Source organism: Oncorhynchus tshawytscha, linkage group LG20 (genome assembly GCF_018296145.1).
Source record: "Oncorhynchus tshawytscha isolate Ot180627B linkage group LG20, Otsh_v2.0, whole genome shotgun sequence".
NCBI lineage: Eukaryota > Metazoa > Chordata > Actinopteri > Salmoniformes > Salmonidae > Oncorhynchus > Oncorhynchus tshawytscha.
In genome coordinates this window covers 28377824-28395835 of record NC_056448.1, presented here as the reverse complement: position 1 = coordinate 28395835, position 18012 = coordinate 28377824, and the positions used below count along the sequence as shown (strand labels likewise).

The following is an 18012-nucleotide window of genomic DNA, read 5'->3' as shown; positions in this document are numbered from 1 at the left end:
ACACTAACAGCTTACAGACTAGGCAATTAAGGTCACAGTTATGAAAACATAGGACACTAAAGAGGCTTTTCTACTGACTCTGAAAAACACAAAAAGAAAGATGCCCAGGGTCCCTGCTCATCTTCGTGAACATGCCTTAGCCATGCTGCAAGGAGGCATGAGGACTGTAGATGTGGCCAGGGCAATAAATTGCAATGTCCGTACTGTGAGATGCCTAAGACAGCGCTACAGGGAGACAGGACGGACAGCTGATCGTCCTCGCAGTGGCAGACCACATGTAACAACACCTGCACAAGATCAGTACATCTGAACATCACACCTGCGGGACAGGTACAGGATGGTAACAACAACTGCCCGAGTTACACCAGGAATTCACAATCCCTCCATCAGTGCTCAGACTGTCCGCAATAGGCTGAGAGAGTCTGGACTGAGGGCTTGTAGGCCTGTTGTAAGGCAGGTCCTCACCAGACATCACCGGCAACAACGTCGCCTATGGGCACAAACCCACCGTCGTTGGACCAGAGAGGACTGGCAAAAGGTGCTCTTCACTGACGAGTCGCGGTTTTGTTTCACCAGGGGTGATGGACGGATTCGTGTTTATCGTCAAATGAATGAGCATTACACCGAGGCCTGTACTCTGGAGCGGGATCGATTTGGAGGTGGAGGGTCCGTCATGGTTTTGGGCGGTGTGTCACAGCATCATCGGACTGAGCTTGTTGTCATTGTAGGCAATCACAACGCTGTGCATTACAGGGAAGACATCCTCCTCCCTCATGTGGTACCCTTCCTGCAGGCTCATACTGACATTACCCTCCAGCATGAGAATTCCACCAACCATATTGCTCGTCCTGTGTGTGATTTCCTGCAAGACAGGAATGTCAGTGTTCTGCCATGGCCAGTGAAGAGCCCAGATCTCAATCCCATTGAGCACATCTGGGACCTGTTGGATCGGAGGGTGAGGGTTAGGGTCATTCCCCCCAGAAATGTCTGGGAACTTGCTGGTGCCTTGGTGGAAGAGTGGGGTAACATCTCACAGCAAGAACTGGCAAATCTGGTGCAGTCCATGAGGAGGAGATGCACTGCAGTACCTCTTGGAACTACCGCTCCCGGATCCGGGAGAATTGTCATCAACTGACACTAATTAGCATAACGCAACGGACAAAAAATATTACTAGAAAATATTCATATTCATGAAATCACAAGTGAAATATATTGAAACACAGCTTAGCCTTTTGTTAATCACCCTGTCATCTCAGATTTTGAAATTATGCTTTACAGCCAAAGCAAGACAAGCATTTGTGTAAATGTATCGATAGCCTAGCATAGCATTATGCCTAGCTAGCAGCAGGCAGCTTGGTCACAAATCAGAAAAGGAATCAAATTAAATCGTTTACCTTTGATGAGCTTCGGATGTTTTCACTCACGAGACTCCCAGTTAGATAGCAAATGTTCCTTTTTTCCATAAAGATTATATTTGTAGCCGAAATAGCTCCATTTGTTCTTCACGTTTGGCTGAGAAATTGACCGGAAATTACGGTCATGACAGCGCCGAAAAATATTCAAAATTACATCCATAATATCGACGGAAACATGGCAAACATTTTTTATAATCAATCCTCATGGTGTTTTTCAAATATCTATTCGATAATATATCAACCAGGGAAGTTGGCTTCTTAGTAGGAGCGAGAGAAACAATGGCCGCATTTGTCTATTACGCACATATCACTCAGAGCCACCAGCTGACCACTGACGCAATGCTGTCGCTCACGCTCATTTTTCAAAATAAAAGCCTGAAACTGTCTTGTGACACTAGACACATTAGGGAAGCCATAGAAAAAGGAATCTGGTTGATATCCCTTTCACTGCTCAATAGGGAAGCAGAGGTTTCTAAATAAGAGTCACTTCCTGATTGGATTTTTCTCAGGCTTTCGCCTGCAATATCAGTTCTGTTATACTCACAGACAATATTTTTTACAGTTTTGGAAACTTTTGAGTTTTCTATCCTAAGCTGTCAATTATATGCATATTCTATTATCTGGTCCTGAAAAATAGCCTGTTTACTTTGGGAACGTTATTTTTCCAAAAATGAAAATAGTGCCCCCTAGTTTCAAGAGGTTAATGCAGCTGGTGGCCACACCAGATGCTGACTTACTTTTGATTTTGACCCCCCCCCCCTTTGTTCAGAGACACATTTATTCAATTTCTGTTAGGCACATGTCTGTGGAACTTGATCAGTTTATGTCTCAGTTGTTGAATATTGTTATGTTCATACAAATATTTACGTATGTTAAGTTTGCTGAAAATAAATGCAGTTGACAGTGAGAGGACCTTTCTTTTTTTGCTGAGTTTAGCTCCGTTACATGCTGATATTGTCTTTGGTATTATTGTGTGTAGCTAGCCAGCCCATAGAAAGAGCATTGGATTGTGGATTTTGTAGTGGACTTGAGCAGCAACAGATTTCCACAACGATTTCCATGTTGCTACCAACCTTATTATAACGCCAAAATGCTACAGTTGTTCACAACTCGAAATTGATCCGATCTTCATCTAAGTCACAACAATAGACAAGCATAGTGTGCTTAAACTAATAAAACACAAATGATTGTGTTATTCTTGTCTATATTGAATACATCATTTACACATTCACAGTGTAGGTTGGGAAAAGTATGTGAACCCCTTGGCTAATGACTTCTCCAAAAGCTAATTGGAGTCAGCCAACCTGGAGTCCAATCAATGAGACGAGATTGGAGATGTTGGTTGGGGCTCCCTTGCCCTATAAAAACACTCACAAAATTTGAGGTTGCTATTCACAAGAAGCATTGACTGATGTGAACCATGTCTCGAACAAAAGAGATTTCAGAAGACCTAAGGTTAAGAGTTGTTGTTGACTTGCATAAAGATGGAAAGGGTTACAAAAGTATCTCTAAAAGCTTTGATCTTCATCCGTCCACGGTAGGACAAAATGTCTATAAATGGAGAAAGTTCAGCACTGTTACTACTCTCCTTAGGAGTGGCCATCCTGCAAAGATGAATGCAAGAGCACAGCGCAGAATGCTCAGTGAGGTTAAGAAGAATTCTTTAGTGTCAGCTAAAGACGGAAATCTCTGGAACATGCTAACATCTCTGTTGACGAGTCTACAATACGTTAAAAAAATTAACAAGATGGGTGTTCATGGGAGGACACCACGGAAGAAGCCACTGCTGTCCAAAAAAAAAACATTGCTGCATGTCTGAAGTTTGCAAAAGTGCACCTGGATGTTCTTCAGCACTACTGCCAAAATATTCTGTGGACAGATGAAACTACAGCTGAGTTGTTTGGAAGGAACACACAACACTGTGTGGAGAAAAAATGCACAACACACCAACATCAAAACCTCATCCCAACTGTAAAGTATGGTAGAGGGAGCATCATGGTTTGGGGCTGCCTCGGCCTGGACAGTTTGCTATCATCGACGGAAAAATGAATTCCCAAGTTTATCAAGACATTTTGCAGGAGAATGTTAGGCTGAAGTAAATCAACAACAGAATGGCTTCAACAGAAGAAAATACGCCTTCTGGAGTGGCCCAGTCAGAGTCCTGACCTCAACCCGATTTTAGATGCTGTGGCATGACCTCAAGAGCAGTTCACACCAGACATCCCAAGAATATTGCTGAAACAGTTTTGTAGAGAGAATGGCCCAAAATTCCTCCTGACTGTTGTGCAGGTTTGATCCACAACTACAGAAAACGTTTGGTTGAGGTTATTGCTGCCAAAGGAGGGTCAACCAGTTATTAAATCGAAGGGTTCACATACTTTTTCCACCCTGCACTGTGAATGTTTACACTGTGTTCAATAAAGACATGAAAACCTATAATTGTTTGTGTTATTAGTTTAAGCAAACTGTGTTTGTGTATTGTTGTGACCCAGATGAAAATCAGATCAAATTTTTTGACCAATTTATGCAGAAATCCAGGTATTTCCAAAGGATTCACATAATTTTTCTTGCCGCTGTATATCCAGTCAGACCTGTAACCCTGTATCTTGTATCCAGTCAGACCTGTATCTTGTATCCAGTCAGACCTGTATCTTGTATCCAGTCAGACCTGTATCTTGTATCCAGTCAGACCTGTATCTTGTATCCAGTCAGTCCTGTATCTTGTATCCAGTCAGTCCTGTATCTTGTATCCAGTCAGTCCTGTATCTTGTATCCAGTCAGTCCTGTATCTTGTATCCAGTCAGTCCTGTATCTTGTATCCAGTCAGACCTGTATCTTGTATCCAGTCAGTCCTGTATCTTGTATCCAGTCAGTCCTGTAACCCTGTATCTTGTATCCAGTCAGTCCTGTAACCCTGTATCTTGTATCCAGTCAGACCTGTAACCCTGTATCTTGTATCCAGTCAGTCCTGTATCTTGTATCCAGTCAGTCCTGTAACCCTGTATCTTGTATCCAGTCAGACCTGTATCTTGTATCCAGTCAGTCCTGTATCTTGTATCCAGTCAGTCCTGTAACCCTGTATCTTGTATCCAGTCAGACCTGTAACCCTGTATCTTGTATCCAGTCAGTCCTGTATCTTGTATCCAGTCAGTCCTGTAACCCTGTATCTTGTATCCAGTCAGTCCTGTAACCCTGTATCTTGTATCCAGTCAGACCTGTAACCCTGTATCTTGTATCCAGTCAGTCCTGTAACCCTGTATCTTGTATCCAGTCAGTCCTGTAACCCAGTATCCTGTTGGTGCTGTAACCCAGTCTTGTATATCCTGTTCCCTGTAGGTTTGCTGGTAAGACGGCCAGTAGTGGAGCTGTGGTGCTGGTGACGGTGGAGCTGAGGGAGTCGTCTACAGCCCTGATCACCATCAACACAGAGAAGAGTGTCATGGGCTCCATGCTGCTCCGAGACCTTAAACTGGCCCTGGCCCAGACCTAGAGTCTACAGCGCCCCCTAGCCCTAGTCCTCCAACACAGGGAGAAATGCACAGCTGCCATGGAGAGGTCTCATACACATGCATGCAAAAACACACATACACTCACACATACACAACATTTATTTCTGTCTCCCAATCTCAGTTCTTCTTCCTCTCTTTCATTCTCTGTCACGCAAATATACACTTACATGCAGGCAAAGAGATTGATATGGTTTCTCTCATGCTTAAACATCCTCTCATACGGTACACACTCATACACACACCTCATCATATTTTTTTACACTGTGACAGTCTATTGTCAGCAATGAGCATCAATGTTCATTTAAACAGGACTCTTGTTTCTCCCTAGACCTGAGACTCTGTGTCTCCTGAGACTCTGTGTCTCCCTAGACCCGAGACTCTGTGTCTCCCCAGACCCGAGACTCTGTGTCTCCCCAGACCGGAGACTCTGTGTCTCCCCAGACCGGAGACTCTGTGTCTCCCCAGACCCGAGACTCTGTGTCTCCCCAGACCCGAGACTCTGTGTCTCCCCAGACCCGAGACTCTGTGTCTCCCCAGACCCGAGACTCTGTGTCTCCCCAGACCCGAGACTCTGTGTCTCCCCAGACCCGAGACTCTGTGTCTCCCCAGACCCGAGACTCTGTGTCTCCCCAGACCAGGTAACCAAAAATGTGTTCATCATTCAATGAGGTCTGTATCACTTTTGGTGAAAAGAACTGAATATATATTAAAACTGTAACGTGAATTATGGTTGTTGACGGTTGTTTTGAATGAGTCTCTCTTGATTGTGGTGCTTTGTGTGTTTGGTTAGTGTGTCGGGTTGTTTTCCAGTGTGTTTGTGGGTAGGGTTGTGGTGCAGTGTGACTAACTGGGTCTTGGGTTCGGTGCGTTGGCTATGTGTGTGTTGGGCTAGGATGCAATGTTGGGTTGGGTTAGGGTGCTGTGTTTTGTGTCTGGTTGTGTTAGAGTATAGTGTGTTTGTGTGTTGGGTGCAGTGTTTGTGTTGTGGTTTGTCTGGCTGTGTTTTCCAGCTCATAAGCGAGGTGTCTCTCAGGGCTATAGAGAACACCGGTTAGATCATCCATCACCTCTCCCTACGCACGTACTCCCCCTGCCAGCTGTTCATCACACACACACACACCGACAGGCCATAGACAATCACTACAACAGACCGCAAAATATTTTTTCACACCCACTTCTTCTGCCATTTTCCCCTCTCAGACACACACAGCGAGAGCTGCAACTGGCAGTGTATAGAAACGGCTTTATCTGCCATTATGACACAAGCCGTTAAGGCCTACTGCAGCTGTAACTTACAGCTCCGTCTGACCCACACACACACAAATCTGGAGCTTTTACACTCTCGGCTTGACGTTTTTATGTCCCATTTAGAGAAGGAATGGCCTGATGCTAAATCAGACTTTACTCAACACAGACGTGCTGGCCTGATGCTTCATACTTGTAGCTTACTGGGCTGAACTGAAGTCATGTATGTTTGCATTAGATATTGTTTCCACTATGGAGATTGGTTCAGTGTTGTTGTAATGAATATGTACGGTATCTTAGATGCTTTCTTTCATGTTCCAGTTAACATTAGGGAAAGGGGGATACCTAGTCAGTTGTAAAACTGAATGCCTTCAACTGAAATGTGTCTTCTGCATTTAACCCAACCCCTCTAAATCAGAGAGGTGCGGGGGACTGCCTTAATCGACATCCACGTCTTCGGTGCCCGGGGAACAGTGGGTTAACTGCCTTGCTTGTGCAGAACACAGATTTCTACCTACTCAGCTCAGGGATTCGATCCAGCAACCTTTCGTTTACTGGCCCAACGCTCTAACCACTAGGCTATCATTATCAGACATATTTATAGGAATTTGTGTGAGAGACTGGGTTTGAGCCGGGATTAACTGTGGGTCACAAGACTGTGTAAGCCCGCTAAACGGAAGCTTAAGTACTGTGAATGCAATTTCCCTTCACGTTCGGGCATTAGAAGGTTTGGGCATTAGAAGGTGTAGTGTAGTAAAGAACCTCTAGTGTGTGTGTGGGGGGGGGGCCTTACGTCTGTTTTGGCAACACTAAGTCAACATCCAACAGACTGTACATTTTACTAGATTGGCATTTTCCATTACAACACAAATCAGGAAATACGTGAGAGCGGACAATTATCATTTGATAACAACAAACAAAGGTGGTACCAACAGCATGTTCATTTAAATATTCTGAGTGGCTGAGTGACCTGATTCTCTGGATGCCTCTCCCCAATAGCTAAACAACCATACCTTCTGTGCATGTGCTACTTTATTGTGAAAGGTATGTTGTACAAACCTCTTAGTCTGCTGTTACTTTAAAGAACATGATGATCAACATGTTGTACAACGGTCCGCGAGTGAAACTCTGAAATGAACACTTATTTCATAGTAGACACTAGATGCAGTTCTAATAAACAGAGTGGTTTCTGTTTTCTTCCTTCAAATATGGCTCTATCTTTTGAATGGTTTATTAAGCTACAACATATTATGACCCCATCACTGAAAAGATAAGACTCTCAGGAACACATGTGTCTTCTGTTTCCCTCTACAATGACCACAAGCTGTTCAAGGCTCATTAGAACAGAGTGGACAGGACCAGCCACTAAATCAGAGGGGGAAAAGAACCTCATCAATGATGACACAGAAGATCATACAAAATGATTGCCTGATGATCTTCTGAACATCCCAATACCTTTCTGATGCATTTCAGTTACTTCCAACCATACTTCCTTCAGATTGAATACTGTCAAAAGTACGGTCAGGCTGATTTGTAATAGACTGTCATAGCCCCAAAGTAAACATTGGCCTTTGATTACATAATGTTTTGTTACATGGTGTTGTGGTTTTATTTTTTTGCCAAATGGGATCGCACGTCAAAGTTACTGTTAACGACATCATCAACATGTTGGACAAACGTCTTTGTCTGTTGTAACTATAATGACGTTGTAATACAGAACACAAGCAGGACACAGACAGGCAGTCTAAGTAGCAATTTAATGTTCTTAATTATTTCATTCATTTGATTTATTTTCCTCAATAAAACAAAAGTTTATTTTTGGTGTTTGGCAAAATTGAAGCATGATAGCAGACATATCTTAGATAGTTATGTTGATAAGGTTTTCATCTGACTAGCTACCTGATCTGACTGATTAAAGGAACGGAAACATTACAGTGCTTATTATACCAGACGTTGGTGGTTGTTTTTTGCTCCTCCTTGATGTGATCATCACATCACCACGGCAACAGCTCCACATCTATCTCAAAGTTCAGTCATCTTCCTAATTTGATGTAGGCAGCGGCTAAGTTGTGTGAATGGAAACAATACGAAGAACAACTAAACTGGGCCTTCTTGGTCTTGTATTCAATGTCTTTGACTGAATGTTAGACTGGATAAGAAACTGTAGAAAGGCTGATGTAGACAAACTAAGAAGCACACACACACACCCACTAGTCTACTCTCCCTGCATGTGTGATCCATCTCCCAGGTTGGCACCTACTATAATGGGCTGGGGGTGAGGGGCCTGCCTCTCTCCCTCCTCCCCTTCTCTCCCCTCTGTGGTGACAGCTTGATTTCGTGCTCGCTCTCTCAGGGCGACATGATGGGCCTGTTAATATGGACTTTTCATGGTGTCTGTCTGAGAATAGGAGAGAGGGACATGAGGGAGGGAAAAAGAAGGTCCCAGTTAAGGACACGCCTGTCTTATTGCCAAAGGGAGGGATGGGGTAGAAAGGGGGATAGGAGGGATAGAGAGGGTCCCAGACAGACACTAAAGGAAACTGCTGTCTGACCTGAGCAGATAAGGCACTTCTCATTAACCACAGTGTCTCCCTGTGCACAGATGTGCAGACATATATACACACACACACACACATTACATTTCAAAGACCCCTTCCCTAGCGAGCTTGCACTCTCTAACACACCTTTGAATATCAGTAATATAGGGCTATATTACCAGAGAAAGATGAAGCCTATACCTGAACTGAAAGGTGACGTTTTGACCTGTTAGGTCTTCATCTGTACACTAACAGGAACTGTAGACAGTCAGGCCCTTTAATCCAGACTCCTTCCTCACAGTCAGGGCCTTTAATCCAGACTCCTTCCTCATAGTCAGGGCCTTTAATCCAGACTCCTTCCTCACAGTCAGGGCCTTTAATCCAGACTCCTTCCTCACAGTCAGGGCCTTTAATCCAGACTCCTTCCTCACAGTCAGGGTCTCTATTCCAGACTCCTTCCTCACAGTCAGGGTCTCTATTCCAGACTCCTTCCTCACAGTCAGGACCTTTAATCCAGACTCCTTCCTCATAGGGCCTTTAATCCAGACTCCTTCCTCACAGTCAGGGTCTCTATTCCAGACTCCTTCCACAGTCAGACCTCCTGATCTTAATTCCTCAGCAACTTCAAGGTTTTTCCTTATCTCTCCCACCACTTATTTTACCTGTACATTCAAACATGTATTACAGCAGATGTATTTGCAGATGTACATTGTCTCTCCACATTGATTACCCTCCAATATGATATCAAATCAAAATAAATACTTGCAAACAAAAACTCACATGTTCAGTCAATGCAGAGACCATTTACAAACCATAATACTTAAACGTTGATTTTATTCATTTGTGAGATAAAGTGGAACAGAATAGGGTTTGATGAATACTATGTTTTGGAGGGAAGTGGAAAGTGTCATATCCACCCCAAATACAATCTTCTCCCCCAAACCCATCTCTGTCTGTCACCAGGGGACCCCTGGGGATGGTGATTGTGGTGATTAGGCTTAAATTGATGCTTCACAGCTATTGTGTGACTCTCCTTTATTGTAATTAGATTTTTTTCTGCACTGAAGTTTCTTTTAAATGCTGCTCTGAAGCATGGAGACTAATGAACTACATCTTCCCACTCAGAAATGTTCAATCAGGTCTTCGTTAGGACGACACACACATTCAGGCTTTCAGTACATTAGATTTTTCACTTTACTTTTTTCTGGCTTCACATGTGTATCTATCTGCTGTGTGCAGACTGAAGTAGGGGAAGAAAATGTTCTGTTGAGATGGGGGGGTGGAATGCGTGCATTTGTACCTGTGAGCGTACACACTAATAGAAATGTCCATAGTGATAGAGTAACCCAGTCTCATGAGATATACATTTACTTTAAATGTATTTGCCAAGTACTTGCATTTGAACTTTTTTGCAGTAAAACATTCCACTACAACGTTTTCAAAACCTATTTTATATATTTTATAATGGATTTATAAACCCTTTATAAAGTATACTTTCATGTAAAGTGTTAGCAAACCAAGTAATTTGAGGAGCGGCATGCAGCCAGGTGCATTTTGCCTCTCCTCTCTTCTGTGCTCTCCAAGTGAACGCACAATGGAAATATAGAATGCATTTATGATGGCTCTCTGTAAGAAACCACCCCCTCCACCCTCCCCAGTTCTTAATTAGTGTTTGATTGCGCTGTAAAAACCAGCGGAGTGCATTAAAGAGTGATCAACGCAGTCCAAACGGAGATTGGCTTCATTAGCGAGGATGAGGGGATAAAAAGATTTAGTGTGTTGATTCAAGCCGAGGTAAACACATTTTGCGCCCCACCTACACAAGCACTTTATTTACCGTGATCATAATTTATTTGAAAGGAGTGAGGAGCTAGGCATGAGGCCCCTGACAGGTTAAAATGTGTTAATGTAAGGTAATAAGTTAAAAGGGGTGAGAGGAAGGTGAGTGGCGTTAAAGTGCTTGACTGTCCTATTCAGTAGCAATTTGGGCCCATAAATGCTTGCACTAAAACAGACTCAGTCTGAAATAGTGGAGTATTAGCCACACAAAAGACGCATAAACCTCTATGATTCACACTCACAAAGCCCCTGGCAGCCCTCCTCTCCAGGCAGGGCCCTAATGAAGACCTGTATTTCACAGGGCCTACACAATAAAGCATAGCGGAGTGGAGTGCTCAGGGCTGGTACTCTTCCTGGCCTATACAAGCACTTTGCATTTGCCTCTTCCTCTCCAGCCGCGACTGTAAAAGTCATAGTGGAGAAAAGGAGAACACACAGCCAGGCAATATCTATTTGGGTTGATCCACCATGTAGCTTTTTAAATTAGGGGTCTCATTGACAGACCATTAGGGTTGAAAAGGTTCTGAGCTGAGATACATGTTTGTCTAAAAGCATGAAAAGATGCAAAGTGGGTACAAAAGGTAAATAATACTTTCTCATTTGCACCAAATGAAAAAGGAAATGGTCTGTTTTTAAATTAAAAACGTTTCCACAAATGAAATGTGTTGTTTTAGGGCCCATGTTAAATCAGTGTATTTTATTTTTGTGAACTGAGAAGACTGTACATAACATGGTTGGCAGCAGCAAAGCAGTGAGGTCTCCTCAATCCATGGACCCTTCACATGTTTGCATTAAATGTTTCTTCACCAAATTTTGGTTGTCTTATAGAGTGAATTCATCATTATATAGGCCCAAGTCCAACAAGACAAGAAATGAGGGATACATATGTTTTCCATTCAATATTAATTGTGTAAAGATAAATGTTGGTCAATATGACAGAGCATTTGACATTTGGAGTCAGTGACTCTGAATGGTGAGGAGATTACTAGAATTTGTATTGAGAACAAACAATTAGCCTACTGTAATTTATATTGGGAACAACCAGCTCAAACTGTGTAAAACCAATTCCAGGCACAACCACACACCAACCTCGCTAGATCAGAATGTTTGACAAATTGTCTATTTGTGTGTGTGAACTTAGAACCGATACAGCGGGGGACTATGCCAATAGCGTGTCGATGGAGAACTCCCATTTTAGCACGGCGTTTGGAGATTATGTCACGGGAGTGTGCGTGGAGTCATTAATATACCTCATCCCTGCTCCCTCTCTTTTCAGAGGCCTCTCGTCCGAGTGCCTCGCTCCATGCATGCGCTCTCATCTGAATGCTAATTTCCTATTTAAAATCCTCCCTCATGCGCGTAGATGGGGTGTGTGGAGGGGGACTGAATGTTTCTTCTAAAAACCACAGATGTAGAGTATCAAACCCTCGCTGCTGCTGGCTGCTTCTCCTCGCGCTTGTTCGCATTCAGGCCCAATTAATTAACCCACGGGCCTTGTGGGGCGGGCAGGTATACTCCTGCAGTGGCCACAGGCGGTGGACTCGCTCGCGCTCTCAGATTTAAATGCGCATCTCATTTTCATGATGATGAGCATGCAAGCACCGCACAGACTGCCACTTTGTTTGGAGAGAGAGAAAAAAATGACAGTTTTGATACCCCTCCAAACCTCCATGTCCACCCCTTAATCCCCTTGAGGTCCCTGGCCTTCGGTTTAGAGGTTCTCAGAGGCGGCTCTTGGGCCGGTCCAGTCGATCTGCAGTTTTGAGAAATAAAACGCTTTTTAAAGGGTTGTATTGTTCTCTCCACGTACCCGCCTGGCTCTCCATGGAACGGCTCAAATAGAAAGTGACTGGCCTTTAATTGGAGTGGTCGGTAAGCAGTTGTCATATGGAAATATTTGAATAGAGATTATGTGCTGTACTTCACTCAAATCCACTCCGTTTAGAGAGTTAGAAGTAACCTATTGGAAGGGCGGCGGCGAAGCCATGGGGCTTATAAAAATGGACTATATTCATACAATTAATACTTTAACGAGCTCAGGAACAGGCTGGTTAACATTTGAAAGGAGTTCGGGGCACTTCGGTAGAGACTGTGTCGTGTGGTGAAAGACAGATGTGTCTAAATACCGGGGATTACTCGCCTAATAGTTGTAAACTTGTCACTCTTCACGCTCTCCTATTCTATTCTAGACTAGACCTGTGACCAAATCACTCCAAGGCCTAAATGGACTACTATAAAATAAACAGTAGGCTTTAGCCTTCTATTTGAAAATGTGTTACTAATCGTCAATGTCATTTAGTTTTTGATTGAAAATTATTTCATATTATTTCCAATCGACGACTAGGAATAGCGGAAACAGCCAGGCAGTGTATCGGCTGTAGTTATACGGCATCCCTAATCATGTCGTTTCCAAATGTGTGATTTATGTGGGTTCCCTAAATGTAGGCTATGATTAGGGGGCTTGGTGATGGCGAGGCGCTGCGTGCAGTTTGGATGACTCCAAGAGGCGGTGGAGTAAATGGGCGTTTTATTTATCGCAGTGCCAGGGCCCCCCTTAGCGGAAGAGCGCTCTCCCAAATTGAAATATAGCGGAGTTTACTCTCCTGATTAGTGGCTCGCGCAGCCCAAGGCGATCATCAAACAGAGAAGCCCTGCGCGTTCTGACATCTAATTGCGTGTGAATTAATGTGGCCGAGAGTGACAGCGGCAAAGCCTCCGTCTCCGTCCCACCCTGCTTCTCTCCTCCCTCCCTGCATCTCTCCTCCCTCCCCCCGACACAACCACAGCAGTGACATAACTCGAGGACTGGTGCACCTCAACAGTGACCTGATATTCTACCAAATGTAGCCATTTTGATAAAACGATGAATTCATATCTGAATGGTCAGTTCTTTGATGACGGCACATTTAGATTTTGAGAATAGGATTTTTATATATACAGACAGACAGACAGACCCATGTGTTGCCTATTTTATGAATGGCTGCCTTCTATGAAAAGTCACACACATCCCTCCCTAGAGGCTATGTCAGGTGTAGTGTCAGGAGACTATCAAAAGCAGTTGGATGCTCAGATGGTTAGAGCGACTTTTTTCCATAAACATTTATTTTAAAAGACGGTGATAAAAACAGCACTTAATGTGGAAAAGTCCTTTCAGATCAAACTCTGATCCGCCACTGTTATGACAGGTTCTTTAATTAAATTCAGCAATCTAAACAAATTATTAAAAGTAGCGTAATTGGATAATCAGCTCAGAATATTGTTCGCTTCAGAGCTCGAACCAACCGAAACGACTGCATAGATTTGTGTGTATTGAATCATCAATAAAGGCAATGCGTTGTTTTCCTTTAAAACTTTTCGGTACCATTTCAGAACCACGGGCAGCGACAAAATCGGGGCTCTTGTATGATGTTCAGCACCACAAGTCAGTGGATAGCGACTGTTTTATGTGACGTTGCACATTACTGACCTCTGGGATAAGCCCATGGTAGAGGCCTACACCGCTACAGGTAGTGTGCTCCCCATGGTACTCCATTCAGCCATACTAGTTCAAACCTTTAGAATTGTAAAAAGGGAGGCTAGATCTGCGAATAATTGAAACAGAGTTATCCAGTGTAACTTTATTAAAGTTGACGTTGAAAATCTCTGAAGTTCAGACCATACAACAGCCTCTGCCCCTCGGGTGAGAAACCCGTTAACCTAACGGAAATGTGTCAGCGGCGTGAGGCCCTGGAGGAGCTCACCTGAGCGTTGCTGTGTGAACCGGAGATCGCTCCTATAAAGTCACAGCAGTCTGTGACCTTTACTGTAATTCATCAGGCGACACAGTGACGATGAGGCCCTTCACACGCCGATAATTTGATTACTATAACATCTGTAACATCAATAATGTCCGATGAGATTGTTTTGCGCAACCACACATGCAGAGGCCGTAAAGGAGGGGAGGAGGGGGTCATATCGTCATTGACATTTAACCCACAGCATAGGCGCACCACACCATTTAAACTGGGTTGGATGATCTCGCTAAAGAGGGTGTGATTTTTAAAGGTGACAACTTCCTCAGATGATGATGAAGATGTAGTCTAATGGCACACGCCATGAAAATAATTGTGCTCCCAAACGCATGAATCTGAACTATTTTGGCACAGCAGCATTAAAACATTTATCCAAACCAACTTTAATCAATTACGCTTTATAGGCCTGATTACCATCATCATGCTGTAACTGCCATGGACGGCCAGTTACGCATCGAACAAGGGCAAGCTAAATAGCCTATCCCTGTAATGCAAACCAACAGTGAAGTGAAAGCGTGCACCACCCAAAGAAGGGTTTTATTTTGGGCCTCATTGCTCGCACGTGCATCTCCGGAAGCCCGGTTCCACGGTTTCCACTTCTCACAGAGAGAGAAAGGGGAATGTGGAGGATATAAATGTTTTGCTTAACCAGAGGAAACATCGCTGCCGCTAACCGATCGCCGGATCCATTAAGCTAATTTATTAAACGCAATTTGCCTTGTGTCATTGGGCTGAGTAGCTCGGGAGAGAGAGAGGGTTGAAAACGGGGAGACAGGGGGTTGCTGGCGGGACAGCGGGGGGAACACGGTTCTGACACGCAGAATTAGAGGCGAATTAAGAGCCTCAATGAAGAGGTAGTTCCAGGATAGACAGAAAAGAGAGGAGTTTAAGAAACGATAGATACTGTAGATAGGAGGGGACTGAATGGTTGTTCTTGTTTTACTTGAGGTCGGGTGTCAAACAAAGAATAGCCGAGACCTGTAATATTATTTTGTGCACAAATTTGTTTACATCCCTGTCAGTAAACATTTCTCCTTTGCCAAGTTAATCCATCCACCTGACAGTCATATCAAGAAGCTGATTAAACAGCATGATCATTATACAGGTGCACCTTGTACTGGGGACAATAAAAGGCCACTCTAAAATGTGCAGTTTTCTCACACAACACAATGTCACAGATGCCTCAAGTTTTGAGGGCATGTGAAATTGTCATGCCAACTGCAGGAATGTCCACCAGAGCTATTGCTAGAGATTTAATGTTAATTTCTCTAACATAAGCCGCCCCCCCAATGTCGTTTTAGATCATTTTGCAGTAAGTCCAACCGGCCTCACAACCTCAGACCACCTGCAACCACACCAGCCCAGGATCTCCACATCCGGCTTCTTCACCTGCGGGATCGTCTGAGACCAGCCACCCGGACAGCTGATGAAACTGAGGAGTATTTATATCTGTAATAAAGACTTTTTCTAGCAAAAATATATTTTGGATTGGCTGGGCCTGGCTCCCAAATGGGTGGGCCTATGCCCTCCCAGGTCCATCCATGGCTGCCTCCCTGCCCAGTCATGTTACATTTATTTCAATTGAATGATTTCCTTATATGAACTATAACTCAGTAAAATTGTTGGATGTTGGGCTTATATTTTTGTTCAGTATATATTTGCATAGGCATATCATTGGAAACCTGCTTATATTCAGTGACATTGGTCTGTCTTCTGCAGCTTGTAAACCTGGATGCCTTATTCAGTGTCTTTTGGTCTATCAGGTAGCCTATTTTTCATAGCATACACATCAGAAACCTGGATACATTTCCATAGTGTATTTTGCAAGCTATATGGACATGAGCTCTTGCTTGGTCGTGCTTGGCAGAGTTCCCACTTGCAGGTATGCACGATTAGCACGTTTCTCTGCTGGCTAATGTGGTCCGGATTTTTTCCCCCACGCACACAGCATTAAATCATCCTGCAGTTTGTTTTGCAATCCCCTTTGTTCTGCTCGGAGGGTTCTACCCACGAAGGTTCCCAGCGTTCTGGTTCCACTATTAGGCATATTTAAAGGCGCTCTGTAACGAGGCTCCTGCCTCCTATTTCCACGGTTGACTTGCTTTTTGTGCAAACCCACACCAGCTATTTTCTCAGCAGTCACAACAGTTAATGTTACATTAGGTGTTTGATGTTTTCCTCATTTTAGCCAATATTGTTCCGAGATAACAATGTAAAATGAACCCGCAAGGAGCGTTCGAATTCCCCAGAAGGATTCAGGGAGGAGAGGGGAAAAAAACGTACGCCATGACCATTAGCTTGTGTAATTTATTTTGTGTATGTCAGAAAAAGAATATGGGCTTTCTTTTCCATTACCAAACAGTACAATCTTATTTCCATCACTGCACCGTTAAGTAATTTGCGAAAAAATCCGGCGGACTCTGGCGGCATGCTCGTGGCGTGTGTTTAAACTCATTACTTTGCCTTTTAATCAAACCGCGCGCTCGTGTCAAAACTCGCTATTTTCGCCATGCATCTCCTCACGCTCGTTTCAGTTCACCGGGTGACCTTGAAAATGTTTGCTCTCCTAAACGCCCCCCCCACACACACACACACACTCTCTCTCCCACGTTTCCCCTTTCTCTCCCTCAGCCTAGCTCTCCAAGTCTCATCCATTTCTACCTACCCGGGTAAATACACATCAGTGCGAAACGGGAAAGCGTGTATTGGCAAAGTAATCACTTTTTAGAAGGTGATAATGATAACGATGATGGTGCATGGGGAGAGAGCCTGGCTATATATGAGAAACTTCAAGCACGCTGATGGAGCAGAGCAGGCTGAGACTCCTGCCTGAGCTAAAGTGTCAAATCTAAACTAGTTCATTCACACAATGAGCTTGAGTGCCTCAGTCCACATTTCGTGAGTTGAATCGAGTTATCCAGATATATTTATGTTACATAAATCATGATTACCCGAAAAAATAGATCAGGCCTTATATTCACCACAATTGTTCCACCTTTGTTATCACCCCAGGCCTCGATAATGGTTGCAATGTTAATAGTACACTGTTGATATCACTTTATTTAAACAGAGGGTTAGTTAGGGTTAGACAAAGGGTTAGTGAATTCAAGCAACACCGTGTGAATTATAGGATAGACTTTTGGGCTGTGCGTGGTTCTCAATGGATTGGTATTTTCACATCGACATCACATCATAAACGCGCTTCTGAAATAGGTTACTGTTGTTCCAAGACGCTTGCCATGCACGGTGTGTGTGGTGGGAAGGGAGGCATGGGGGTGTTGATGGGGGGTGGCGAGGTAAGCAGCAACATTCGGCCATATGATTTATCGCGATCCGTGGAACGCAGCTCCAGTTTTGGGCCTGTGCTGTCCTAACGCATTTAGCCTCAGCCATCAACCGTGATTAAACACCTGCTGTTGCCGGGGAACAAAGCGCGCTAATCCAATACGTTTTTCTGACATCTTAAATATCACCCAATCCCCTGACATCACGCGCCGCTTTTCCGCAGGATGGAATTCTAAAACATATTTTCTAATTTATGGACGGACGATAAATCAAAATTAAGCTCGTGGACAACGAAATACACACCAGTGAAAACTGACGCTGAAGCAGGCTCATAGGCAACGTAACCGTCGACTGCGGGGACATATGCTCTGTTCTGTTGAAGCAAGCTGTG

The 18012-nt window shown here is 43.8% G+C and overlaps 1 protein-coding gene across 1 annotated transcript in view; it reads left to right on the top strand.

Moving 5' to 3' along the window:
* The window catches only part of ap3b1a (adaptor related protein complex 3 subunit beta 1a), an 86289-nt gene extending 78176 nt beyond the window's left edge, over positions 1-8113 (top strand). The window contains exon 27 of the mRNA XM_042302446.1: positions 4752-8113. Coding sequence (XP_042158380.1) covers positions 4752-4905 — 154 coding nt within the window. The 3' untranslated portion in view covers positions 4906-8113. The remainder of the gene's footprint in view (positions 1-4751) is intronic.
* The last annotated feature ends 9899 nt before the right edge of the window (positions 8114-18012 follow it).